Source organism: Mesoplodon densirostris, chromosome 16 (genome assembly GCF_025265405.1).
Source record: "Mesoplodon densirostris isolate mMesDen1 chromosome 16, mMesDen1 primary haplotype, whole genome shotgun sequence".
In the NCBI taxonomy this organism is placed as follows: Eukaryota; Metazoa; Chordata; class Mammalia; order Artiodactyla; family Ziphiidae; genus Mesoplodon; species Mesoplodon densirostris.
In genome coordinates, this window is record NC_082676.1 from 43572995 (window position 1) to 43599856 (window position 26862).

Genomic DNA, 26862 nt, shown 5'->3' on the forward strand with positions numbered 1-26862 from the left:
GAGGATGAAAGGAAAACAAATTTTAAAAGTGTAACACAGTTCTTGGTACTCATTAGGTTCTCCTAAACGAAGGCTATTACTGTTAAAAGATATCACCTCACTTAAATTCTCATTAAAAACCCTGTGATGTAGGAGCTATTATGATTCCTTCTTTATAGATGATGAAACTGAGGCTCAGAGATTTAAAAACTTGCTCAAGGGCACACAGTAGAAAACCTAACTGAAGTGGACAATAACTATGGGATTGTGAAAAATAAAACAGGATTGAACAAATGGAAACCAGTAATGCAGAATCCTAAAAATTCAGGAAGGAGTATGGACTTGACATAACGTACAACAAAGATTACTGTTTGTTCTTAAACTAGGAATGGGGCTATATGATGAAAATGAGGACATAAAATTTCAAAAACATGAGCCAAATAGATGGGTGGTTTCCCCAGTCAACAAATAAAGCAAAACAAGCAGGTGGTTAACGCAGGCTTCAACCTAGGCCTTAGGTCATCAGCACAGTAATGTCAGCACTTAATCAAATCAGCACGTGAAGCTTACCAAATGCTACTAGTCATTCAACAAATAGCCAGGATTTCACAAAAGTGCTGCTTTGCCCAAATGACCACAATGGAACTCAGGTCACAAAGAACACCATATTTAAAAGGAACCTAGGAGACTTCCCTGGTGGCGCAGTGGTTAAGAATCTGCCTGCCAATTCAGGGGACACGGGTTTGAGCCCTGGTCTGGGAAGATCCCACATGCCGCGGAGCAACTAAGCCTGTGCGCCTCAACTACTGAGCCTGCGTTCTATGGCCGGTGAGCCACAACTACTGAGCCAAAGTGCCACAACTACTGAAGCCCGTGCGTCTAGAGCCCGTGCTCCGCAACAAGGGAAGCCACCGCAATGAGAAGCCCACGCACTGCAATAAAGAGTAGCCCCTGCTCACTGCAACTAGAGAAAGCCTGCGTGCAGCAACAAAGACCCAACACAGTCAGAAATAAATTAATTAATTAAAATTTTTAAATAAATAAATAAATGGAACCTAACACAGGAAGGATAATGCATAATTAGAGTATGTGATATGGCTCATTTAAAGCTGAAAATGACAGGAATTCCCTGGTGGCACAGTGGTTAAGAATCTGCCTGCCAATGCAGGGGACACAGGTTCAAGCCCTGGTCCAGGAAGATGCCACATGCCGCACAGCAACTAAGCCCATGCACCACAACTACTGAAGCCCACACACCTACAGCCCGTGTTCCGCAACAAGAGAAGCCACAGCAATGAGAAGCTAATGCACTGCAACAAAGAGTAGCCCCCGCTCGCCTCAACTACAGAAAGCCTGCGTACAGCAATGAAGACCCAACACAGCCATAAATAAATAAATAAATAAAATTGAAAATGACAAATCAAACCACATGTCATCTTTGCCTACTTAATCAGGAAGTCAGCCCACAAGGCTTCCTCCTATCTTTGCTTGAAACTGAATTACAACTCCCTTCATGCCCTAACATTCAGGGGAACTAAAACATCCCTTCCTGGAACAGGGTGGAGAAAAATTACATGTTATTTTTCCTCAAGGCCAGTGGATCCATCCCAGGTGCCATGGTGACAGCTTCATTTCCAAATCACAGTCCCCCTCTGTCATGTAGATTATTCCATGCCCTGGGAAATCTGTCCTTGTCTCTTCCAAATTACTGCCCCACTGCCCAAGTCAATACTGTTAATTGCAAGAATCCAAAGAACATCTTCTGCCTTTTCTAGAGCCAATATACAAAGAAGGAAAGGAACTCTCTTTCATGTATATTTTCATGAACCTGTGTTTTGGGGCCTGGAGAACAATGGATGTTTAAAAAATACAGCACCTTGCATTCTGGTGGGCAGAAGCTGACTTATTCACTGATTCTTTTATTAGGAAGATAAATAATTTTTTTACCCAGCTAAATACTAATGGAGTAAATGCCAAAATATGCTAGGCATTCCTTTATTCAGTAAAATGTCAACGAGTATAGTATCTGCCTTTCATTGAGTCCTAAATGAACTGTGTGTATTGGGAAATTTTTTTTGAAGGCAGTTTTTATCCTGAAGAAGTTACTGTAACCACCACGAAGTGGCAGGCTGTTGAGAACAGGATATGGTGAGATTTGACAGACATCAACTTAATCAGGTTATCCAATTTAACAGCACCAATAATGATGACGTGATGCACTGAGAAGGAAACATCCCTTATAGCAATCCTGTCAAAAAATGTAGTTATGAGAATATAATCAGACAAAACCAACCTGAGAAACCTTCTTCAAATCAACTGGCCTAGATTCTTCAAATATCACTATCATTTGTTACGATGTCAATGTCACAAAAAGAGGCTAAGAAACTGTTCTCAGAGTTAAGGAGATTAAAGAACCTTGACAACTAAATGCAATGTATGATTCTTGATTGGATCCTGAATCAATTTTTTTTTTAAATCCAGTTAAAACATTATTAGGACAACTGGAGAAATTTTAATATAGGTTGCATTTTAATAATAGTGGTAATATCAGCACTAAGTTCCCTGGGTGTGATGATGGTATTGCAGTTACACAGGAGAGTGTCTTTTTAAGACTGATAAAATGACATATCTACTACTCTGAACTGGTTCAGTAACGAGTGTGTGTGGAGAGAGAATGCAGGCATGTGTAACAAAGAGAAGGCAGATATATCAAAAATGTTAACAAATGGTGACCCCAGGTAAAGGATATAAAGGTACTTGAGATGCTCTTTTTGCAACTGTTCCATGGGTTTGAAATTTTTCAAGGTAAAAAGTTGAGAAAAACGGAGATGCAAAACTAAAGAATTTTATGAAGTTAAAAAAAAAAATACATTAGTATAACTTGTAATTGAGGACATTCTCCTCCAATGTTTTTTTACTTCATACTCTCCTGTAGGACTTAGAATGGTACTGATTTTACTTACAGATGTTTAAAGCAAATTTTCCAAGTGAATTTTAAAGATTGTCTGAATCTATACTTACAGGAAGGCACTCACTTAATTCCTTAAGTAATGAATTAGCTGACTGAAGCTGACGTGCTATTTGAAATTTAACCTGTAAAATCTGCTTAACTTGCTGAGTCAATTTAATGGACACAAACAACTACTTCAGAAAATCAAATTCTGAATAAACAGAATAAAATGATCTACTGACAGACTTTCCTTAGAGGCTCACACATGCACAAAAAAGCCCAAGCAAACAGTGCCTATTAACTGCCACACAGTTAACTCTTAAGAACACAATGACAAACAGAATTGCTCAAATTCTCCTATGTTTAACCTATGTTACTGAGTCAAGTCCTGTTCTGAAAAACTAAACTCTGGTCCAAGAAAACTGAGCAGCCTTCAAAGTCAATGAACAATTTAAACTGTAGCATTCACTTGGGAGCTAGCAAATCATCCCCTTTCCAGTCCTGTTACTGAATTGCTATAAGACCTATTAGCTAACTTCTCTAAACCTCAGTATTTCCAGCTGTAAAAAGAAGGAAATTCTGACACTATCTCAAAAAGATGATGTGGAAGAAACTCCATTTTCCATAACTATGTATACTAAGTTCAAGAATAAAAGGATGAACACAAAGTTTTCCAGGCATATAAATAGTCCCAAGGCATTAGACAAAGTTAGCCAAACAGCAAATACCTTAATATATAAATACTTAATTTTGCTATGAGTATTTTGTATCCCTTTATCCGATGTGATGGTCAAAAAGTTTTTATTTTTAAAGTCTATCATTCAACCAAATAAAGCATAAATATTCCTTACTTTTAAAAAACTTCTAGTGTATATCTATCTATATGTATCATTCACACAGTAGGTAGTTACTCAGTGATTGAAGAAAAAAAAGTAAAAACTCAGGGGAGTTTTCCTCACTGCAGGTCCTAGGAATGCCTAACAGAGGTACAATGTGTTTGCCCTCTCAGAGACCTAGGGGTCTCCTGAAGATCCTAGGGATCACACTGCCAGAGGTCACACCTCATGCTGGAGGCCAGGCAAGAACTAGAATTAGGCCTCCAGGGATTTCCCTGGCGGTCCAGCGGTTAGGCCTCCGCCCTTCCAAGGCAGGGAGCACGGGTTCGATCCCTGGTCTGGGAACTAAGATCCCACATGCCGCATGCTGGGGCCCAAAAAAAACAGAATTAGGCCTCCAGACAGTCTCATTCCAGGGGCCCCTCTACCCCCAAACCACATGCCTACCTCAGAAAACCTCATTTTCCCACAAACTGCTAGCCACAAAATTCTTGATTAGTCACTGACTCCTTGGGAGAAGTGGACAGGTTACTATATAGGAGAAAAAACTCTTGATTGAAACCATTTCACTTAGGAAAATCAGAAAATCTATATGCTCAGCGATCAGGAAACTAGCTAAATAATTTATATTAATTTTTATTAATTTAATTTATTAAATTAATGAAGTATTGTTATATTACTTCACTCAACAAGTACAGTCAGCCCTGTGTCTGTGGATGTGAAACCCACGACTATAAAACCGGCAAATACGGAAGGCCGACTGTGTTTGCCAAAGGGCTACTGTGTGCCAGATGCGCTGCTAAGCACTAGGGGAACAGACACTGGTCCCTGCCTTCATGATACTTACCCTCTCAAGAGGGAGACAATACACTAGACATGTAAACACACATCTATTATCAGAACTTGTAATTATTTAAGGGAAAGGTAAACCAAGGTTCTATGAGAGACAAAAAGCAGGACTTATTTTGGATTTACCAAAGAGGAAAAACAACATTGAAAAAGGACACTCAGGGCTTCCCTGGTGGCGCAGTGGTTGAGAGTCCGCCTGCCGATGCAGGGGACATGGGTTCGTGCCCCGATCTGGGAAGATCCCACATGCCGTGAAGCGGCTGGGCCCGTAAGCCATGGCCACTGAGCCTGCGCATCCGGAGCCTGTGCTCCGCAACGGGAGAGGCCACAAGGGTGAGAGGCCCGCGTACCGCAAAAAAAAAAAGAAAAAAGAAAAAGGACACTCAACCTGAGCTGTCAAAAAGATAAGAAGTGGGCAGGACAGGGGGAAAAGTCTACCAGGTAGAGGGAACAGCAATGCAAGGGCTTGGAGAGTTACCGAAATTACTTGACTGCCAGTGGAAAGTGTGTCTCTTTGGAGGAGGGGACAGTAGCAAGAGACAAGGTTGGTGAGTGGGTGAGGTTACATAGGGTCTTGTAGTTCTACTAAGGAATGCAGATATCCTCTAAGCACATAGAAAAGCAATGAAGGGTTTTTACACAGGGGGTGATTTGATCCAATTAATATTTTAATTCATTTTGGCTGCTGTGTGGAAAACAGAATGGAGGGGGCGGGGCAAGAGTGGAAACCAAAGGCTATTGCTTAATCTGGACCAGAGATGATGCACTACAAAATTAGCAGTGGGGATGGTGCTGCATTCAAAATACATTCTGAATGTGGAGATGACAGGACTGGCTGATGGACTGGATTTAGCGGTGAGGAAAGAGGGCTAGATTTCTGGTTTAAGCAACTGGATGGATAAGAGAAAAGGGCTAGAAATATATTCTGGGGAATCATTTGCATACAGATGGGTAAAATGACCAAGGGAATGTGGAGAGAAAGGGTCCCAGGACTGAGCCCTAAAATACTTCAACATTTAGAAGCCAAGCAAGGAAGGAAGGCGGGGCTCGGAAAGAAGACTGAGAAGTAGTCCTTGATGTAGGAGGAAATCCAAGAGAGCACGTCACAAAGCCAAGAGGGTGTCTAGAGTTTCTGTATCAATTGCTGCTAAGGGATCAAGGAAGTTGAGGCCAGAAAATCAACTTCTGAATTTGACAAGATGGAAGGCTCAGGTAACCTACATAAGACCCACTTCTGTAGACTGGTGAGAATGAAAGCCCAAAAGAATGATTGAGAGAATGAGGGGGTAAACAACATTTCTAAGAAGCTTTCTGGTGACAGGAAGCAGAGAGGGAGCAACTGGAGGACATGGATGTGGGGACAGACAAGGGATTTTTCTTTTAAGATAGATAAATTAAAGCTGGTTTGTATGCTGACAGGAAATGCTTAATAAAGAGGGAGAAATTGATAATGACGGCTTGGGCTAGAGTAATATGCATGTTTTTCAAATTGCAGATTAAACCCCATTAGTGGATTGCAAAATCAATTTAGTGGGTCTACACCCTATTCTAATAAAAGAGACTATCAGAGTGTACTGCACACAGCATTGTCTCATGAAGCTTTCATTTCAGTTACATACACATAGTGTTTTTTTAAAAGTCTGAAAAACAGTACATGTAGACATTAAACAGGCTAAAGAACATAAAAGAAAATATCAATATTAAATAATCGGTGGCAAAGAGAACACAATATAGTATGCCTACAAGTTAACGTCAACCGTGCAAAAATCCACATACAGAGTAGCTACAAAAACTTCCATTCGCACCCGGTACCATGAGCAGACACGGAAAAGACCATGTGGAGTTAAAACTGTTAGAATGGCTTTTACTCCCTCCCTACACACACACACACAAACAGCTAAATGCTTCTCATCAAACTTGGACAGCACCTGTTCTGAGTTAGGGTTCCAAAGGAGCCCACTGCCCCTAAGCAAAGCTCTACCCCAGCATTTACCCATCTCTCCTCCAAGTACTTCCAGGCCGGACCCAGGGCTTTGTACCTTCGAAGTCCCCGCTCCAACACTGGGCCAGGCTCCCGACCCTGCAACGCCAGTGAGTGGATGAGGGAGGGAACAGGCACCATGAAAGGCAGCCGAGACAAGTGGCACTCGGCCCCGCGTGCTGGGCACGCGGTGGGCGTGGGGGCGAAGGTTCGGAGGGACAGAGAGAGAGTCTCTTCCTCCCTCGCCTCCCGATCCGTCGCCCTCCCCACAAGCCGCGATGAGGGGTCGCCCCAGGCCCATGTCTCCCGGCTCCCAGGGTCTAGCGGTCCCCAGCTGTGAGCGTCGGCCCAAACCCAGAGACACGCCCCGAGCTACTTACACTTCCATGTCGACCCCGCCTCTTCGCCCCCGGCCGACAGCACCCGCGGAGCTCCACACAGCCCCGCCGCCGCACCCAGCGTCCACACCGAGCTCCCCGTAGCCGGCTCGGCGCGCCGCGGTGCACGCCGGGATCGCCGCACTGCACACCGGGAGCCTGGAGGACCCGGCGGGTCCGCGAGCCCTGCGTGCCTCTCTAGCCGTCCGAGCCCAGTCCTCTACGCCCAACTCGACTTCAGACTGTTAAGCGTTTGCAGACAGGATTTAGCTCACGTTTTCGTGGTCTAAGTTATATCTAAGTAGTATGAATAAAGTAAATTTCCAAAGACGTAATCGGATTAGTAGGCCTTTGCGGCATTAAGGTCCCACCCCGGGAATAGTAGCAATGGCAAGGGGCGAGACGGCCCGGGGCCGCTGGAAATGCTGTATTTCAGGACCTGAGTGCTGGGTACGCGGTGTGTTCTGCTTCTGAAAATTCAGTAAGCTGAACGCTTAGGTGCATTCTTCTCTATGTGTGTTATAATTGAATAAAGCGTTCTAAAAAGTGGGGGGAAAAATCTCCGCCTCCCTTCTCCCATTTCCCATTCTTCAGAGCTATTTGGCAGGAAAGTACAAAGAGCTTGAATGACAAGCACAGTCTGTGACCTTCCAGCCTTTCTAGGAATTTGTCGAAAGGGAATTATCAGATGCTTGACGAAAGATCGATGTGTAATGATAATTTTGCTGGGAGACAGCCTAAATACCCAACAATGAAGAATTGATAAATCATGTTTGAACCATACAGTATAATATCAATATATGTGACCATGAGAAATCATGTAGCATAACTTGATATGCTAAGGAAATGCTCAAAATAGGATTTAAAGGATGGAAAATGATGTGGTATGACTCTAATAACCTAAGGAAAAATAAGAATAGGGGAAAAAATACCTAAGGGTATGGGAGATAGAGCCACCTAATCTAAATTTTGTGTTCTTAAAAAAAAAAAAAAAAAGAGGTGAAAAGTTGATGTCTATTATTTTCTGGAATTTTGGTATGGTTTGAAATATTTCTTAAAGACTGGAAGGAAATATGCCAAAAATTAACAATGGCAGATGTCTTTTTTCCCCACTTTTTAATAGTTATATCAGATCATTTACTAAACAAATTATCTTTGCAAGGCCCTTGATAAGTGCTTTGCTAGTCTGTGATATTAACAGTAATAGTGCAGGCTTTGCAGGCAGCCTGTGATTCTATTTGCCTCCATCACTTTCTTAGGGGATGTTTAACCCTGGGAGATTACCTAACTTCTCCTAACCTCAGTTCCCTAATGTGTGAATCATAGATCTATCTGTTAGATACCTAAAATGCCTGGCACATACTTAGTGCTCAACAAATAATAATTACCGTGACAGTACAACCATGATACTCTATGAGGTAGATTCCTTTGTTATTCAAATTTACTACCGAGGAAACTGAGCCAAGCTTGGAGAGATTATAATTTACCAAAATTCATTCCTCTAGGAACTTGTACAGTAGAGATTCAAACCCAGACAATCTGAACAAATACAGGAGGTGTATTATTGTTAATAGTGACTAATGACTGGGACTTCCCTGATGGCACAGTGGTTGGAAATCCGCCTGCCAGTGCAGGGAACACGGGTTCGAGCCCTGGTCTGGGAAGATCCCACACGCTGCAAAGCAGCTAGGCTCGTGCACCACAACTACTGAGCCTGCGCTCTAGAGCCCGCAAGCCACAACCACTGAAGCCTGGGCACCTAGAGCCCATGCTCCACAATAAGAGAAGCCACCACAATGAGAAGCCCGTGCACCGCAACGAAGAGTAGCCCCTGCTCGCCACTAGAGAAAGCCTGCGCATAGCAACAAAGTCCCAACGCAGCCAAAAATAAATAAATTTATTTTTTTAAAAAAATAGTGACATGACTGGATAAATGAAATATGCAATATTAATACAATGGAATACTATTTGGCAATAAAAAGGAATGGAGTACTAATACATGATACAACATGGATGACCCTCAAAAACACGCTAAGTGAAAGAAGCCAGACACACATATTGTATGATTCCATATATATGAAATGTCCAAGAATAGGCAAAAAAATCTACAGAGACAGGAAGTGGATTAGTGGTTGCTTAGGGCTGGGAGAGGGGCTAGGGTGGTGATGGAAAGCTGATGGATACTTTCTTTGGAGGGAAACAAATGTCCTAAAATTAGATTGTGGTAGTGGTTGCATATCCCTGTGAATACACTAAATAACACTGAATTGTACACTTTAAATGGGTGAATTGTATGGTATCCAAATTATATATCAATAAAGCTATTAAAATGTTTTTTACTGGTATTTGCCTGTGGGGATTGCTTGGAAGAGAAGTGAGGGGAATTTTTAACATTTAATTTTACACATTCGGAATTTAAAAAATATTTTTCAATATACATGTTATTTTTAAACTATCAATATAAAAGAAAAATTTTTTTTGGCCACGCCTCACAGATTGTGGGATCTTAGTTCCCTGACCAGGGATTGAACCCAGGGCCACGGCAGTGAACATGCCAAGTCCTCATCACTGGACTGCCAGGGAACTCCCTACAAAAATATTTTTAAAACAACTAATTTACTTTAAAAATCAACAAGTAAATAAAATGCTAACCCAGACCCAGCTGGCCTAATTCATGTGGAGAGTCCCCATTGTGTTATTCACTCAGCAAACATGTACTGATGGCCCATTCGGTGGTGATGATACCAATATGAATAATACACACCTCCTACCCTGCCTACCTGACAGCCTAGTTGGGAACGAGCTCTGGACATCAATAACTACGATATGCTGTGTTTAGACGCTATGGAACAGAGGAGGAAATGACTAATGAGTGGAGAGACGTCCCAAAGCCAGGGGTGTTTGAGTGGGGTGCGGGAAGGAACACACAAGGCCAAGGCTTCAGGGATGGGCTTCCACAGAAGAGAAGCTAGTGCCTTTGAGGACCCCATGATAAAATGGCTAGGCTCCAGGTTCTCCAAGGGATGCTACCCTAAGACTTTGGGGGCCATATGCAGCCACCCAACCTATGGCATGGAGGCAGCCAAGTAGTCAGGAGAGAGGCCCTCCCCCAAGGGAAGGCTGCCCAGAAGGAGCCTGCGCAACAGGTAACCCAGGCAACAAAGCTGGGCCAGTCCATAGCTGAAATTCCTGCCTGGTGTGTCCCCACTCAGGGCCTCCCTGAAACTTTCCTAACTTGAGGCTGCCTAACGAGTCTCTGTTCTTTGCCACCCAAATCACACCACCCTAGAAAATGACTTTTTTTTTTCCTTAACAGCTGGCTTTTTAGGCAGAGGTATTAAATACATACAAAGGGCTACAGAATGAGCAAAGCCCGTGTGCCCTCCAAGTGGAAATGTCCTGTTGAACACTGAAGCTTTTAGGTTTAGAGCTCAGAAGAAAATAAGCAGATAGAGCTTTTGAAGGTATAAGTAGAAATTGAAGCCTTTAAAGTGAAGTCACCCAGGGAGAGTCTAGAATAGTAAGACTTGGGTGCTTACCAGCTGCCAGAGAGTTGATCTAAGCTCTTCACATGTGTACACTCATCTAATCCTCACAAAATCCCTATGGGGATGCATGCCAGGCATGGCGTTAGCGTGGTCTCATTCACTTCTCTCAGGAGTCCTCAGAGTTAAGCACTATGATCAGCCCATTTCACAGAGAGGAAAGTGAAGCTCAGAGAGGAGTCAGGAAGTGTCTGAGCCAGGGTTCTCACTGTTCTCTGGCCAACTCCAACCTCACCTCTCTCCTGTCAACGTTAGGGATTCCTCCCTATTCTGCACTAGACCCTTCCGAGACTCTTTTGCTGTACCAAGGTGGAAATTTTAGGGGAGAGAGGCCAGGCAAGGTTTTCATTCTTCCGAGGCAGGTAAATTCCGTACGGCACTCAGCCCTCAGCTGAAAATGGGTGTGATCCATTGTCTGAACAGTCATGGACCCCCAAGCTGGCAACGAGAATGGACACAGAAGGTGTGCCTATGGTCAAGGCTCCTCAGACGGATGTTATTGCTGCTTGCACAGAACACAGGCTTCGTGGCCAGACTACTGGTAGTCATTCTCAGCTCTGCCACTTCCTAGCTGGGTGTTTTGGGGCAAGTCACTTAATCTCTCCCAGACTCAGTATTCCCATCAGCAGAATGGGAGTAATTATAGCATTGACCACAAAGGGTGGTTGTGAGGATCTAAGTACGTAATCACTATATAATATGTTTAGCATAGTGCCTGGCACACAGTTAGAGCTCAACAAGTATTAGCTATCGTTGTTGCTTTGTTTCTTGTTCTATTTATATACAGGAAATGCCTCAGGCTACCTCTAAATTTCTTCCTTAACTTTTTTTTCCCTCTGGCAGGAGTCAGAGCTTTGGATTTCTGAGGATGATGCTGATGCTCAGGAGATGTAATAAGGTAAGAACCTCTCCCTTTCCTCCCTGACTCCCTCTTCTCCTGGGAGCACAGTTATTATTATCAATAATAGCAATGAGGGACTTCCCAGGTAGCGCAGTGGTTAAGAATCCACCTGCCAATGCAGGGGACACAGGTTCGAGCACTGGTCCGGGAAGATCCCACATACCACAGAGCAACTAAGCCTGTGCACCACAACTACTGAGCCTGCACTCTAGAGCCCACGAGCCACAACTACTGAGCCAGAGTGCCACAACTACGGAAGCCCGTGCGCCTAGAGCAACTAGAGAAAGCCCACGTGCAGCCAAAAATTTAAAATAATAATAATAATAATGGCAATGAAAGCACATTTATTGAGCCCCGACTGTATAGCTGCCAGACCTAGTGTTGAGATTTTACATATATTATTAACTCAGATTCTCACAACAAATCATACAAGCTAGGTATTTTTACTCATTTATTCATTATATATTTTTTTCATTTAACAAATACTTATTGTGTTCCTTCAATGTTCTAGGTACCTGGAGTACATTAAAAAATAAAACAGACAGAAATCACTCACATTCTAGTGTGCAGACACAAGTGCAAATAAACAAATAGATGACAAATACAGTATGTCAGAGAGTGATGGTGCTGGGGAGAAAAATAAAGGCAAGGAGGCGAGAGAGAGAAGGAGCAGCAAACTGCTCCTTTAAACAAGGTAGTCAAGGAAAAGTCCTCACTTTCTGAGAAGGTGACATGTGAGCAGAGACGTGAAGAAGGTGAGGGAACGACACACACCGAACAGCAAGAAGTACAAAGACCCTATGGCAGGGACCTCCCTGGTGGTCCAGACTCTGCGCTCCCAATGCAGGGGCCCCGGGTTTGATCCCTGGTCGGGGAACTAGATCCCACATGCAAGATGCAACTAAAAAGTTCAACGGAAAAGATCCGCATGCCTCAATGAAGATCCCGAGTGCCACATCTAAGACCCGGCACAGCCAAATAAATAAATATTTTTACAAAACAACAAACAAACAAAAGAAACATGGCAGAAACACCTGTTTTTTTTTTGTTTTGTTTTGTTTTGTTTTGTTTTTTGCCTCACCGCGTGGCCTGCAGGATCTTAGTTCCTGACCAGGGATTGCACCTGTGCCCCCTGCAGTGGAAGCATGGAGTCTTAACCACTGGACCACCAGGGAAGTCCCCAGGCCTGGATGTTTGAGGACCACACCGAGCCAGTGTGGCTGGAGTAGAGAGTGAAAAGTCACAGGAGGAGAGGACAGAGACGTAAGGAAGGAGGAAGCGGGGCAGGTCACTGAGTTCTAGGCCGCTGGAAGGATGTTGGCTTTCACTCTGAACAGAATGGGGAGCCAAAGGAACAGGGTTTTGAACAGAGAAGTACCGTGACCTAACTTAAATTTTAAAAGGATCCTCTGGGGCTTCCCTGGTGGCGCAGTGGTTGAGAGTCCGCCTGCCGATGCAGGGGACACGGGTTCGTGTCCCAGTCCGGGAAGATCCCACATGCCGCGGAGTGGCTGGGCCCGTGAGCCATGGCCACTGAGCCTGCACGTCCGGAGTCTGTGCTCCGCAGCGGGAGGGGCCACAGCAGTGAGAGGCCTGCGTACCGCCAAAAAAAAAAAAAAAAAGGATCCTCTGCTCCTGTGTTAAGAAGGGACCTTCCAAGCTCAAGAGTAGAAGCAGGGACACCAGAGGAAAGACTGTTGTAACTAATAGTCAAGGGAAAAGATGATGGTGGATCAGTCCAGGAAGAAGCAGTGGAAGTGAGAGAAACAGATTCTGGATATAATTTGAAATAGATCCAACAGGATTACATGACTGATCAGATTTGGATGTGAGGAAAAACGGGAGTCCAAGCGTTTTGGTTTGAGCAACTAGATGGTTGGTGTTGGCATTTATTGTCATGGGAAACACAAAATGACAATCACATGCAGGAGTGGGGAGATCAGGGGTTCAGTTTTGAACATGTTGACTTTTAGATGTCTTTTAAACATCTGAGGAAAAAGATCAAATAGCCATTTGGATATAAAAGACCAACCCCGCTCCCATTATACGGTAAGTGATAGAGTTGGAATTTAAGCCAAGGTAAGTTTGACTCTGCCACCCTTACCTTTTGTGTTAAATATCTGCCACCAGACTTTTGCTTCTGGCCAAGATAGAGTCAGTTGGGATCTGATTTACCATCACACGTGAAGCAACCAAAAAGCAAAATTAAAAAGGCAAAATAGGGACTTCCCTGGTGGTCCAGTGGGTAAGACTCTACACTCCCAATGCAGGAGGCCGAGGTTCGATCCCTGGTCAGGGAACTAGATCCCACATGCATGCCACAACTAAAGAGTCCACATGCCACAACTAGGAGGCCGCATGCCACAACTAAGAAGCTCACATGCTGTAACTAAGACCCAGTGCAGCCTAAATAAATAAATAAAAAAATTTTTAAAGGCAAAATACATGAAACAAAGTTTTTCAATGAAAGATAGTGATTCCTGGGAGACAGGAAACGAAAGAGGTGAGCCCTATAGTAATCCACTTACTATTTTGAGAAAGTTCCAAGGACGTGATGCAGGGAGGAAGAACCGAGGCAGAGTCTGGCAGACCCCCTGAGTTAAGAAAAAAAAGTGGAGCCTAGAGAGACAGAGGACTTTAGAGTTCATGAAAAAGAGTAACAGGGAGAAGAGAACTGTGAAGATCTACCGAGGGTTCCCTGCGAGTATTCAGTGCATTACTGATTAGTGCATGAATGTGAGGAAACTATCTGAGTTTGGGGAAAGAACCATCCAAAAGGATTAAAAAGAATAGTGCCTATTCCTACCAGCCAGACTGGGAAAACTCATAATTCACTGGGTGGAGTATTCAAGAAGGTCTTCCCTTATTAGTGGGGAATAATTAGCTCTAGACTGCGCATTGCTTCTGACCTAAGAGACAATTGAAAGCAAAACGCAAAAGAATCAAACTGTTTCCAAGTAACTTAACTGCATCTCAGAGAAAAGCTCCAAAAGATTTATAGGAATACAAAAATATCCAACACCTAACAAGATAAAGATCTCATCTCTAGCATCCAAAAATTTCTAGGTATGTAAAAAGACAAGAAAATATGAACCATAATGAGGAGAGGGATTAATAAATCAGAGAAGGACGTTAAAAGTTATTATAACTATAATCTATAGAAATTGGCTCATGCTGATATGGAGGCCAAAAAGTCCCCAAATCTGCCATCTGCAAGCTGGAGGACCAGGAAAGCCAGTGGTGTAATTCAGTCCAAGTTCAAAGGCCTGAGAACTAGGTATTTACGCAAGGGAAGTGAAAGCATATGTCCATAGAAAGACTTGCACATACAAGTTTTATTTGTAACAACCACAAATTGGAAGCAACTCAAATGTCCATCAACAGGCAGCTGGATAAACAAATTGTGGTATATCCATAGAATGGAATATTATTTGTCAATAAAAAGGAATGAACTATTGACACATGTACTAACATGGATAAATTTCCAAATAATTATGCTGAGTGGGAAAAGACAGATGAAAAAAATATAATAATTTCATATATATAATAATTCCATGTATATATATATAGAAAATGTAAGCTAATCTATTGTTACAAAGCACATCAGTGTTTTCTTGGGGATGGATGGGGAGAGGCAGGAGGAGGAGATTATGAAGAGGGCAAAAAGGACAATTTTGGGTATGATGGATACATTCACTATTTTGATTATGGTGTATTTCCATGGGTGTACATATGTCAAAACATATCAAATTGTACACTTTAAATATTTGTATATTATTGTGTATCAATTAAATCTCAATAAAGCTGATACATACATCGTATATATGTACATATACGTACACACACACACACACACACACACACACATCCATACATATCCAGATTCACGAGGCTTTTAACAGTGAGACTGTGAGCATTTTTTAACACTTCCCCAACACCCTTTCCAGCCTCAATTCATTTGCCAAAGGGTTTGATCCCTGTATGTTGCTGGGTATTCAAGAATGTGACCTCATATTTGCAAAGTACCTCTGGCTTTGACACTTGACCTCCCAGGAGGGGATGTCAGGCCTCAGACACTAGCAGGTAGATCCCAGGGGTTTGCCACAGCACTCTCTCAGTTGTCAGGACCACATAGCTCACAGCTGGTCTCAAGGGCTTCCCTGCCCACCTAGGGGCCTGCTGCAACCCTGTTCTGGGGCTTTTGTGGGAGAAGACAGGAGAGGTTCGGGGGTAACAGAGATAAAGAGGATGAGGCCTTGCTTCCAAGGAGCCCACAGTTGGTTGGGGAAGAAGACCCAGAAGCCACAACTACAGTGCTCCCAATTCAGGGAAAGACTGCTAGATGCTTCTCCAGGATCGCATGGGAGCCCAGAGCTGGACACCTGGACCAGCAGGGAGTCTTCCCAACATTGATGATGCTTCGCTCGAATACTGACAGGTGAGTGGGAGTAGCAAGACAGACAGTGAGGGAAGGCTTTCCAGGCACAGGGAGGACCATTTAGGAAAGCTTGCAACAGCCTGATGCATCCTAGGAACTCCAAGTAATTCCACTCCTGAGTGAGGGCTAAAAACCTTCAACCCACGAGGTATCCCAGCTACTGGTCCCTTCTCCCCTCCATTCCATCCTCAATACTGTTGCCAGAAGTATCTTTCTAAAAAAATTTTGGCTCCCTCAATTTTTAACATCTGTTGGCTCCCTATGACCTATGGGAGGACCATAGGTCCTATCAAGACCAAACCCTCTCGTTTGACATTCAAGGCCCTTTACAATCTTACCCCAACCTACTTCCCACCTCTCCTCCCCACCTCCATTCTAAAGCCCCTGACCCTTTGTTATAGCCACTCTTGGTTTCCTGTTCTGCAAGCAGGCCATTCACTTTCTGGCCTTTGGCCTCCCGGACTTTGCCCAGGCTGACCCCCACCCCCACCCCCGACCCCGGCGCAGGGAATGTTCTAATCCCCTTTTTTGCTGAGCTAACTCCCTTTTATCTTCCAAGACTCAACTCAGGGGACATCTCCCCCAGAATGTGGGACTTCCTGGCAGAAGTTCAATGGCCCCTGAGGCCAGAACCCAGGCTGTCTATTTTGTTGAATAATTAGTTAATTAATCGTGTCAGGGAACCCTTCCCTGAGTACCCCAAGATGGACGCCTCACTCTGCGCTGCCCTCTGTGCCCCCTGCACACCTTATCCATGCTTTGTTAGACCTTCTTGAGGCAAGCATCATTTCTTATGCTCATTTCCTTTTCCTCAGTGTCTAGCTCTGTACCTACCACATAGGAGGTGCGGGTACGTGTTTGTTGAATGAACGAATGATCGGGCGTGGCTTTTCACCTTGTGTCTCCTGTGAGCCCGCGAGGCCCAGCCCAGTGTCTTTACCTCTATCCCTAGCCCAGGTCTCCCTCCAGTGCCCGGAGCAGTCTGCAGCCTTGAGCACTGCCGCCTCCCTAGGGCCGCTCAGCCCAAAGCCGCTCCGGAGACGGCTCCGCCCACAGCCGGGGTTGGAGGGCGGAGGCAACGCCCACCGGGCCGGGCTGCCTGGGATTGGTGCGGCCGCCGATAGGAGGCAGGGTCAGAGCTGGGCTGCTGTTGACGCTCTCCCGACCAGAAAAGTCCAGCCCCGCGACTGTGGGGAGACTCACTGCGCGGCCAGGCGGTGGTAAGTGCTCGGTGGCTGGACAGGCTGGACGGGCGGGACTGGCGGGACTGACGGGAGGGGAGGACGCAGAGGACCCGCGCGAGCGCGCTAGGCGCTGCCCACGTCCGCCTCCGCCACAGGCTGCGCTCCGCCAAAGGCAGTGCCCCAACCCGGAGCCGGCCCCGCCCGGGGGACACCGCCCGGTGGCCCACGAGGTCGTCAGTCCTGCCCTGTCTTCCAGACCCGGAGGACCTAGGCTCCCGGACGGCAAGGAACCGCCCAGCATGGCATCGGAGGTGAGTGGGACCTCGAGGACGCCTGTCCTCCAAGCCTCCAAACGAGGGGGAGGGGCGCCCTGGGCGCCAGCCGGGACAGTGACCTGCGCACGCGACCTCTCCGAGACAGACCTGTCGCCCTCCACCCTCCTGGTCATTGTCCTCGCTGGCTCCAGGCAGTGGGTACCCCCTGGCGCACCTGCCAGAGCCCTAAAGAGAGCTTTGCCCCGACTTCCCAGTGTCCCCACCACCATCTGCTCTCCCCCGTCCCTCACCCCTCCCCAGGCAGCCTTTGTGGCAAACGCACCAACCCACACTGCTGGGGAAGGTGGCCCTGACCTGACCGTGATCTAGGCCGGGCGGGAAAGGTGCGGCCCACTCATTCAGCACCCTCACCTCTTCATTCCTTCCTTCCCACCCCCCGCCCCCCGTCCTCCTGTCAGTCCCCATCTTGTGCCCCTCTCCTACCATAGCAGCTGTCCCTGTGTAGCAGAGTCCACAGGACTCTTGCGTGTGCTAAGAGCCAGGACGTAGGGGACCGTGCCGTGTGACCCCAGGACCTGGTGGCTTCCTGTCTCATTGGCCTCTCTCCCTCAGAGCCAGAGGACTTCTGGGTTTTCTGACTTAGTGGCAGGAGTCTGAGGTACAGGTTCCTTTCCCTGGGCCTCAGTTGACTTACCCAGCAGATGGGGATAATGTTAGCTGTCTGCCTTCTCTGTAAGGTACTGGATCATGAGGTCATTGCTTTGAACCCTTCAGGTAAAAGGGGCTGTTTGCTTGATGCCAGAGAAGGGAACCCTGGGCCTGGGAAGCAGGAGGTGTGGGTTCCAGTCCCTCCTGGCCCCCATTAGCTGGCTAGTCACTTCCTCTCTGGGCCTCAGGTTTTATTGATAAATGGGTTAAGACTGTCTGACCTGCTAGCTTCTGGGTCGTGGTGGAGGGCCTGTGGCAGGGCCGGGACTTTGGAGCCAAACAGACTTGGCTTCTGAAGCAGTCACTCGACCTCCCTGAACGTCTTTCCTCACTTGTAAAATAGGGGTAACCTCATAGGAGGGTGTAAGAGCATCTAGAGAATGCCTGGCACAGGGCGAAGCAATAGTAGGTGCTCAATAAATCGTGGCTAATGACACTAAGAGGGACAACGCCGGTATTTCCCGTGTGTTCTAAATTGGCTGTTGCTCTTTCATCCCAGCCTGAATCAGTGTCCCTGTCCCCTTGCCCCAAAGGGATCCTTCTGGCCCAGATGTGCCCTGGCTCACAGCAGTGCCCTCTCCCACCACCTCGCCCCCGCTCAGTGCCCAGGTGGTGGCACATCACTCTAACATCCTCCTGGGGTCCTTTTAAGACTGCCAGCAGGGTAGGAGCTTGGCCCCAATGCGGAGTGGACTGCCTTCAGGAAACCAGGGCGCCAGGAGACCTCTGCTTTCCCCAGGCCATCCTGTGGGTTGGCACTAATTGGTTTGGCTGCGGCCCCACTTGTTAAATAGTTGTTATTACTAACAACCCACGAAGCGAGTCCAGGGGCCTGCTGGGGGAGGTGATGCCAGGCCCCTGGCTGAAGGGCAGCCTGCCTCCCCATCCTGACTGGCTGGCCCTGGCCCTCTGGCCCCAGTGGCCAGGACCAGGGCCCCACGTGGTGCTTTGCTGGAGATCTAGGCTTGGCGGGGCAGCAGGGGGTAAGGGGCAGGTCCAGCTCAAGAGGCTGAGTGGGGGCAGAGGCTACATCTGCAGGGCAGAGTCCTCTGGCAGCGAAGGCTGCTGGGCACTGAGGGGTCAGCTCACAGCCTGGGGCCAGAGCACGGTGGAGGTCCCGGGGGTGCACCGAGGAGTGAGGAGTGGAGCTAAGGCACACCCTGACCCTGGCAGCCCTCGCCCCTCCCCTAGCAATACTTAGAACTTACTGAGTACCAGGCACTGTGCTATGTATGCAGTTAGCTTAATCTAATAGCTTAATCTAACAACTCCATCAGATAGATGCTATTATTATTCCTATTTTATAAAGGGACAACCCTGAAGGTTAGAGAGGTCATATAACACCCCTATGACCAGGTGGCTGAGGTCTGGGACATTGCAGGGAGACAGAGGAGAACATATGTCCCCAGTGGCCACTGTAGACCCCTTCCACAGAAAAGATGCCAGCGAAGTAACATTCCCATCTCCACCCCGGACCACTCCCCTCCTGTCCTTGGCTCACTGGGCACTAGGACTACCCCTCAGGGGTTCTGCACTCCCTCCCCCATCTGTCCCATGCCCTGACCTATGCCCTCTTTCAAAACAGAGGTGTCTCTGTCCCATTCCTCTGCCCTTGGCTCCTGGGGGGCAGAGGGTCAGCTAGTGACCTCCTAGAAGGCCAATGATAACAGGTGTGTCCGGGGTGCTCTCCAGAGGAGTTGGGGGTTGGGACCTTAGGCCCCACCCCAAGCTGGGGGAGGGAGATGCAGGTAATTTGAGACTGATGGGGCCCCTCAAGTGCCTCCTCACCTGTCCCTGCAGCAAATGTTCAGAACAGCAGAGCCAGCAGAGAGGTCCTGGTGGCGTGTGGGTTTAGAGCAGGGCTTCGACTTCCGGCTGCCGAGGTGCAGTCTGGGCTCTGCCGCTCTCAGCAAGGGCAAGGTACAGATCTGCTCTGTGCCTCAGTTTTTCCTGTCTGTAGCAGGATAGTATTGGTACCCAGTTCACAGCGTTGCTGTCTGCGTGGCAAGCAAATAATGGTGCCTGCCAGACAGTGAGAATGCGACGTATGTTAGCCAGTATTATTGTCATTATCCCTGGTACATCAGAGCTGGATTCCAGAGTGACTTCTCACTTTGGTCAGTGGCAGGAAGGGTCCCAGAAGTTCTGCTGTGGTCTCAGGGGTGCCTGCCACCATCTCCCTGGAGCAGCGCTCCATGGTGGGAAAGAACCTAACTTCAGTGTCCAGCCAAGTTCCCACATTCACTCCCTGAGTGAATCTGGGCAAGTTCCTAACCCTCTCTGAGCCTCAGTTTCCTTATCTGTCCAGTGAGAATAACCCTGCCCGCTGGCTACCACTGCCGCCAGATTTGACAACTCTCCTGAGGGCCCTTTGTGGGAGGTACTGTTCTCAAGCGGGGAGGAGACTAATTGCTCGTGCCCTCCCGGCCAGAGCGGGAAGCTGTGGGGTGGCCGGTTTGTGGGCGCAGTGGACCCCATCATGGAGAAGTTCAACTCGTCCATCACCTATGACCAGCACCTCTGGGAGGTGGACGTGCTGGGCAGCAAGGCCTACAGCCGGGGCCTGGAGAAGGCGGGGCTCCTCACCAAGACCGAGATGGACCAGATACTCCAGGGCCTGGACAAGGTACTCTCCACACCCCCAGGCCCAACCCAGCGTCCCTCCCTGTGGTCCCAGGCTTTCACCAAATCCCCGAGCGAGTGCAGGCTGCGGTATCATCCCAAGCCTGTCATCTCCCCTCGTAGTGATCATATGCCTAGAGAGGTGCCCTTTAACCACATGCTGTGCTGACTGTCTCTCTTCATCCCTTAATGCCCCTGCGGTCCTGTGGCTCCTGAGCAAACGTGCTCTTGGCCTGTGATGCTCCTCGGGGGTGGAGCGCTGCCAGGACTCAACTGCTGATGCCTGCCCTCCTGACCCCCGTGTTGCTGCTATCTGCTGCAGGTAGCTGAGGAGTGGGCCCAGGGCACCTTCAAACTAAACCCCAATGATGAGGACATCCATACGGCCAATGAGCGGCGTCTGAAGGTGAGGCCACCCCCCCACCTCACCCCCCACCCCTGCCCCTCCCCTCTCTGGGCCACTTTGAGCATAAGCGCCATCATTCTGTTCCCTTCATCACTGGGACCTCAGAGCAGGAGGCCTTAGCAGAGATGGCAGAGAGCGGGCAGAACCAGGGGACCCCGGGGCAGGGAGGGAGGGCCACAGGCTGGGGAGGCTGTGGCCTGGGCTGACCCCACTGGGCCACAAGCAGGCAGACCCCAACTGCGTGCCTCCCTCCACCCCCAGGAGCTCATTGGTGAAACCGCAGGGAAGCTGCACACAGGACGAAGTCGGAACGACCAGGTGCCGCCAGCCCGCCCGGCTCCCCGCCCTGGGCCTTCCCAACCTTGGGGGGTCCAGGCAGCAGAGCTGGGGCTCAGCAGCGGTCCTGGCTCCCCAGGGAGGCAGCACATCTGTGGTCCCTGAGTGCCACATCCTCCTCCCAACAGGTGGTCACGGACCTCAGGCTGTGGATGCGGCAGAACTGCTCCACGCTCTCTGCCCTCCTCCGGGAGCTCATCAGAACCATGGTGGATCGGGCAGAGGCGTGAGTGCATGGAACACCAGGTGGCAGAGAGGGGCACGAGGGCAGCCAGGGTCTCTGCTCCCCCGAGACAGGCAGCCTGAATGCCAGACCTAGGTGGCAGGGGTGATGAGGGTAGGGGGGCAGGCTCTGGGGTACGGGGGTGCAGCCCGGAACTCCTGGACTGAGGGAGGCAGAGCGGCCAGGAGCGGGGATTTCTTGCAGCTCCCCGACCCCCAGCCAGCCCCGCTCAGCAGGCAGGGGGAGCTCACCCTTTGAGGGTTCACAGGCCAGAGGCTAAGGCACTGGGCAGATGGCCCGAAGCCTGAGGAAAGGGGCTGGCTTGCCCGGGACAACCAGAGAGTCACTCCTTGGCCTGCCTGTGCCCCATGTCCCCCGTCCCCACACAGCATGGCGGGCAATGGACAGAGCTGAGGGCTGCCTCCCGCTGGCCTCATCCCAAGCTTTGGCTTCTGTGACATGACTGCTGAGAAGTCTCTATTTGATGTCAGAGACAGGGTTGACCCCTCCTCTTCCCCAGCTCCCTGTGACCCCTGTTTCACTGACTTCACTGGGGGAAAACAAGGGCCCCCAAACTGTCATCCTCGGGGCAGGGTGGGTGTTGGGAGGGTTAGGGAGTGACTGCTAATGAGTACAGGGTCTCTTTCCTTTTTTTTTTGTCTGCGTTGGGTCTTCATTGGTGCACGCAGTGAGCGGGCTTCTCACTGCTGTGGCTTCGCTTGTTGCGGAGCACGGACTCTAGGCGTGCGGGCTTCAGTAGTTGCAGCACGTGGGCTCAATAGTTGTGGCGCACGGGCTTAGTTGCTCTGCGACAGGTGGGATCTTCCCAGACCAGGGATCGAACCCATGTCCCCTGCATTGGCAGGCGGATTCTTAACCACTGCACCATCAGGGAGGTCCCAGGGTTTCTTTCTTGGGGTGATGGTTGTACACTTTATGTACACTCTAAATGGGTGATTTGTATGTGAATCATACCTCAATAAAGCTGTTTATTTAAAAAAATTAGAACTGTCACTCACAGCACCTCTGCCACTGCCCTGCCTACTTTAAAGTGCCCCCAGCTATTCTGGGCTCCTCTGGAGTTCCTCTCATGCTCACAAACTCGGCCTCTCACTGCCAGGTGGTACCTGCCGTGCACCTCCCCTCCTGCCCTGGCCCCTGCCCAGATCTGCTGCCAAGGTGCAGAGGCCCCAGCTGAAGGTGTAATCTCTCCTTGGTCCTACGCTCACCCTCTGGATGCTCCACAGCCATGGCCCAGTTACAATGCCCCACCTCCCAACCCTTCCCTTACACCATGTTTGTCCCCAGGAGATCACTTGGTCCCTTGTGCGGGCAGATCCTTGGTGAGCCTGCCCTGCTCTTCCCTACAGGGGCCCAGGCCTGCAGGGTCCCAGGGTCCCAGGCAGGCCTCGCCTGAACCTCCTGAGCCCCTCAGGCTCCCTGCCCCTACTCTTCCCCCACAGGGAACGTGACATCCTCTTTCCAGGGTACACACACCTGCAGAGGGCTCAGCCCATCCGCTGGAGCCACTGGATCCTGAGGTGAGTGGGCAGTGATGGAGGGGCGTGGTAGAGGGGAGGGGCCCAGCCCAGGCTGCCCTGACCCTCCTGCCTCCTGGCTTCCCACAGCCATGCTGTGGCACTGACCAGAGACTCTGAGAGGCTGCTGGAGGTGCAGAAGCGGATCAACGTCCTGCCCCTGGGGAGGTGAGTGAGGCCCAGTGCTCCAAGGATGGGGCTGCTGCCACATACTCAGCGTGGTCCTTGGGCTTCAAGAGAAGAGGAGGGGCCAGGAAGGGCAGAGGGTGACAGAAGCCAGGCAATCAGCCTCCCTAGCCACGGTGGGAGGGGGACCACAAATGGACCCTCAGCTGTCTCTAAGATGGGGGCGATGAGTGTGTCACAGCCAGGCCAGAGCTCTCCAGAGAGCCAGCCAGCTGCTCACATCGTGCCGCTTCCCCCGCGTGGGGACAACTGTCTGGCACCCAAGCCGACCAGGCTGCAGCCCTGGCAACCAGAGCTCATCACAGGTGTGCATGCAAGTACATGCCAGGGCCTGCCTGCCGGGAGCCCCGGTCACTCAGAACCCCTCCCATCTCTGCAGCGGGGCCATCGCAGGCAACCCTCTGGGTGTGGACCGGGAGCTGCTCCGAGCAGGTGAGGCACCCTGCCCCTCCTTTCCCAGGAGACCACCCTCAGCACCTGCCAGGTCTCGCAGACACACACTTAGAGAGGGCAGGGGTCCGGGTAAAACTCTGGTCTATTATCTATGGACAGTGAGGCTAGAGAGGCAAGGGGAGGCCATGGGAGAGGTGCATGGTACCGGGGAGACTCAGGGCTCCCGCCTCCCTCCTGGGACCTGTACCAAAGACCTTCCCAACCTCCTGCCCCTCCCTACTCCTCCTCCCTGAGAGTGGGTCGTTGGGGGGGGCGCTGGGCAGCCTGGTTAGGGGGTTGGGGTGGGGAGAAGGCCCCTCCTCGCCCTCCAGCCCAACCCTATTGCCTTCCCCTTCCCGAATTGGCCAGAACTGAACTTTGGGGCCATCACTCTCAACAGCATGGATGCCACCAGTGAGCGAGACTTTGTGGGTGAGTCCTGGGCGCTAGCCCGCCCGCCCTCCAGGGCCAGTCCCCTGCAGTGCGTGCTGCCTTCGTCCCCCCACCCTGCCTCCTCTCCAGCTTCCTGCCAGCCCCGTATGGCCCACCGGACCTTCTCCAGGCTGGGTAAGGGGCGAGGCCTGGTGATCAGACAGCCTGCTCTCCCTTTCCTCCCACAAGCTGAGTTCCTGTTCTGGGCTTCGCTGTGCATGACCCACCTCAGCAGGATGGCCGAGGATCTCATCCTCTATGGCACCAAGGAATTCAACTTGGTGCAGCTCTCAGATGCCTACAGGTAAGGCTGCACCTGCCCTCCCCCAGCTCTGCGCCCACCAGCATGGCTTCTTTCCTCCTCACCCCAACCCCCGGGCAGAGCTGCCCAGCAGACCAGCCAAGGGGCACCGGAGCCCCTTCAGCCCCGGCATCTCTGTCTCCAGCACCGGAAGCAGCCTGATGCCCCAGAAGAAAAACCCAGACAGCCTGGAGCTGATCCGGAGCAAGGCCGGGCGAGTGTTTGGGCGGGTAAGCAGGGCAGGGAGTTGGGGTAAGGCCTCTGCGCTGACCTGGAGGGTCCCGAGGGAACGTCCAGGACAGGGTCCGTGGTCTAGCCTCCTGATCCTTCCTCCCTGTCCCTTCAGTGTGCTGGGCTCCTGATGACACTCAAGGGACTTCCGAGCACCTACAACAAGGACTTACAGGTGCGAGGCTGGGGACCCAGTTGCATATACACTGCATACCAATTCTCGGGGTCCTGGCTCATCTGGGCAGGGGCCCCACAGAACTGCCACCTCCTGTCCTGCGCACCCAGCCCTGGGAGTGCTCTCCTCTCCCTTGGTTCGGGGTGTACAAGGTGCTGAGTGTTCCCAGTGGAAGGCAGTGGGGAGGCCTCACTGGGGACCGGGCTACTGGGCCCTCACCTCCTGCCACGTGCCTCCCAGGAGGACAAGGAAGCCGTGTTTGAAGTGTCCAACACCATGAGCGCCGTCCTCCAGGTGGCCACTGGCGTCATCTCTACACTGCAGGCAAGACACGCCTCTTCTCCCCGAGGCCCCTAAACTCAGGGCTGGGATGCCAGGAGGGTGATCTTGAGAGGAGGCAAGCGTGGGTGGGTCCAGAGGCCGTAGGGCAGAGGGAGGGGGCATGTGCTTGTTCCTGCCCTGGGAAGAGCGAAGAGACACACTGCAGTAGAATGGAAGTGGGTTAGACTCAAGGATCCCCATCAGCTGGCCTGGCCAGATTTCTTCTTTAACCATTTACTATGGGAAATTTCAGTATACAACAGTTGAGAGGCTGTATCATGAACCCTTACGTACCAACACTCGGCTTAAACAACAGTCAACCCATGGCCATTCTTGCTTCAGCTGTCTGTACCCACTACCCCCTCCACTGTTGTTTTTAAGCAAATCCCCCTCATCATTTCATTCCTAAATAGTTCAGGATGTGTCTCTAAAGCAGCGGTTCTCAAAGTGTCCTCCCGAGATCAGCAGCATCAGTATCACCTGAGCACTTGACAGACCTGCAATCCTAGGCCCCCCTGCAGACCTGCTGAATCAGAGACTCGGGCTTAGGCCACAGAGATCTGTATTCATTATAAATCCTCCAGCTGCTTCTGATGCTAAAGATATGGAGGCAACTCCAGTAGCACAGCTAATAATTATCAATAATTATGAAATGATGGTTCAAGCAGAGAAAGCAGAAGAGGGTGGGTAAGAGGGGATCTGCCCAAGGCAAGGGACTTCCTGGCTGAGGGGGGGTAGGCCTTAGGCTGGCAGCTCCAGGACCAAGGGCCCCCCAGATTCACACTCGCCTGGCCTGCTGTCCCCAGATTCACCGTGAGAACATGGCACGGGCTCTTAGTCCTGACATGCTGGCCACTGACCTCGCCTACTACCTGGTCCGCAAAGGGGTAAGTGTGGGGCAGCCAGGGTGGAGGGGCGAGGGGACAGCGATGTTCCTCAGGCTGGGGGTGGCGGTGGTCATGGCACAGGGGGAGCGCCGGCACCCCCAGCAGAACAGGGAGCTCAGGAAGCCTGCGTCAGTACCGCTCTCCCCCCACCCCGCACCCCCAGATGCCATTCCGCCAGGCCCACGAGGCCTCTGGGAAAGCCGTGTTCATGGCCGAGACCAAAGGGGTCGCCCTCAACCAGCTGTCGCTGCAGGAGCTACAGACCATCAGGTGCGCTCCCCTCCCCTCCCCTCCCCTCCCTCTGCTGCCTTCCACCAGGCCAGCCCGGCCCACCTCCTCCTTTCCCCCCAGCCCCCTGTTCTCGGCAGATGTGAGCCACGTGTGGGACTACGGACACAGCGTGGAGCAGTACGCAGCCCTGGGGGGCACCGCGCGCTCCAGTGTCGACTGGCAGATTGGCCAGGTGCGAGCTCTCCTAGGGGCGCAGCAGGCCTAGAGCCCTCCCCATGCCTCTCCCAAATAAAGTGGGCCCAAGAGGAGGCTGTGTGTGTTTCCTGCCCAGCTTGTCTGCCTCAGTCGGTGGGGATGCAGTTAGGGGCCATAGAGGAAGTGAAGGAACTGGACAAGCATGGCTAGCGTCAGGGATGGGGAAGGGTGGAGGGATGCGCATCAGAGTCTCCACCCTGCACAGGCCCCACCCCCTTAACCGCAGGCCTCACAGTGACTTCCTGCCTTGGGTGTCTTGGCGG

At 50.2% G+C, this 26862-nt stretch overlaps 2 protein-coding genes across 12 annotated transcripts in view; one reads left to right on the forward strand and one right to left on the reverse strand.

Annotated features, from left to right (window-relative positions):
• CRCP (CGRP receptor component) overlaps positions 1 to 26862 on the reverse strand; it is an 84288-nt gene that overhangs the window by 37275 nt on the left and 20151 nt on the right. For 2 of the 6 annotated variants that reach the window (XM_060079474.1, XM_060079472.1), the window contains exon 1: positions 6976 to 7059. The exons of 3 other annotated variants lie outside the window; for them this stretch is intronic. In XM_060079474.1, the coding sequence (XP_059935457.1) occupies positions 6976 to 6983 (8 nt within the window). In that variant the 5' untranslated portion in view covers positions 6984 to 7059. Of the gene's footprint in view, positions 1 to 6975; positions 7066 to 26862 lie in introns of those variants that run through there. One more of the 6 variants, XM_060079475.1, reaches the window with a different exon arrangement.
• Positions 17002 to 26655, forward strand: ASL (argininosuccinate lyase). 6 transcript variants are annotated; one of them, XM_060079449.1, is made up of 17 exons: positions 17002 to 17076; positions 17297 to 17351; positions 20455 to 20649; positions 20968 to 21051; positions 21313 to 21369; positions 21516 to 21613; positions 23074 to 23151; positions 23239 to 23316; positions 23714 to 23766; positions 24136 to 24198; positions 24388 to 24502; positions 24645 to 24729; positions 24846 to 24905; positions 25146 to 25229; positions 26033 to 26113; positions 26277 to 26383; positions 26465 to 26655. In XM_060079449.1, the coding sequence occupies exons 2-17, from the start codon at positions 17340 to 17342 to the stop codon at positions 26607 to 26609; spliced, it is 1395 nt and encodes a 464-aa protein (XP_059935432.1). In that variant the 5' UTR covers positions 17002 to 17076; positions 17297 to 17339; the 3' UTR covers positions 26610 to 26655. The 6 variants fall into 6 exon arrangements, with proteins under 6 accessions (XP_059935432.1, XP_059935434.1, XP_059935436.1 ...); XM_060079451.1 differs by having other exon boundaries at positions 20539 to 20649; XM_060079448.1 differs by having other exon boundaries at positions 17030 to 17076; positions 17196 to 17351.

Bases quoted from the DNA above. Each gene is read 5' to 3' on its own strand.
- ASL (XM_060079449.1), top strand. The intron at 21,370-21,515 runs GTGCCGCCAGCC...TCCTCCCAACAG, and splicing joins GACGAAGTCGGAACGACCAG to GTGGTCACGGACCTCAGGCT. The intron at 26,384-26,464 runs GTGCGCTCCCCT...CTTTCCCCCCAG, and splicing joins CAGGAGCTACAGACCATCAG to CCCCCTGTTCTCGGCAGATG.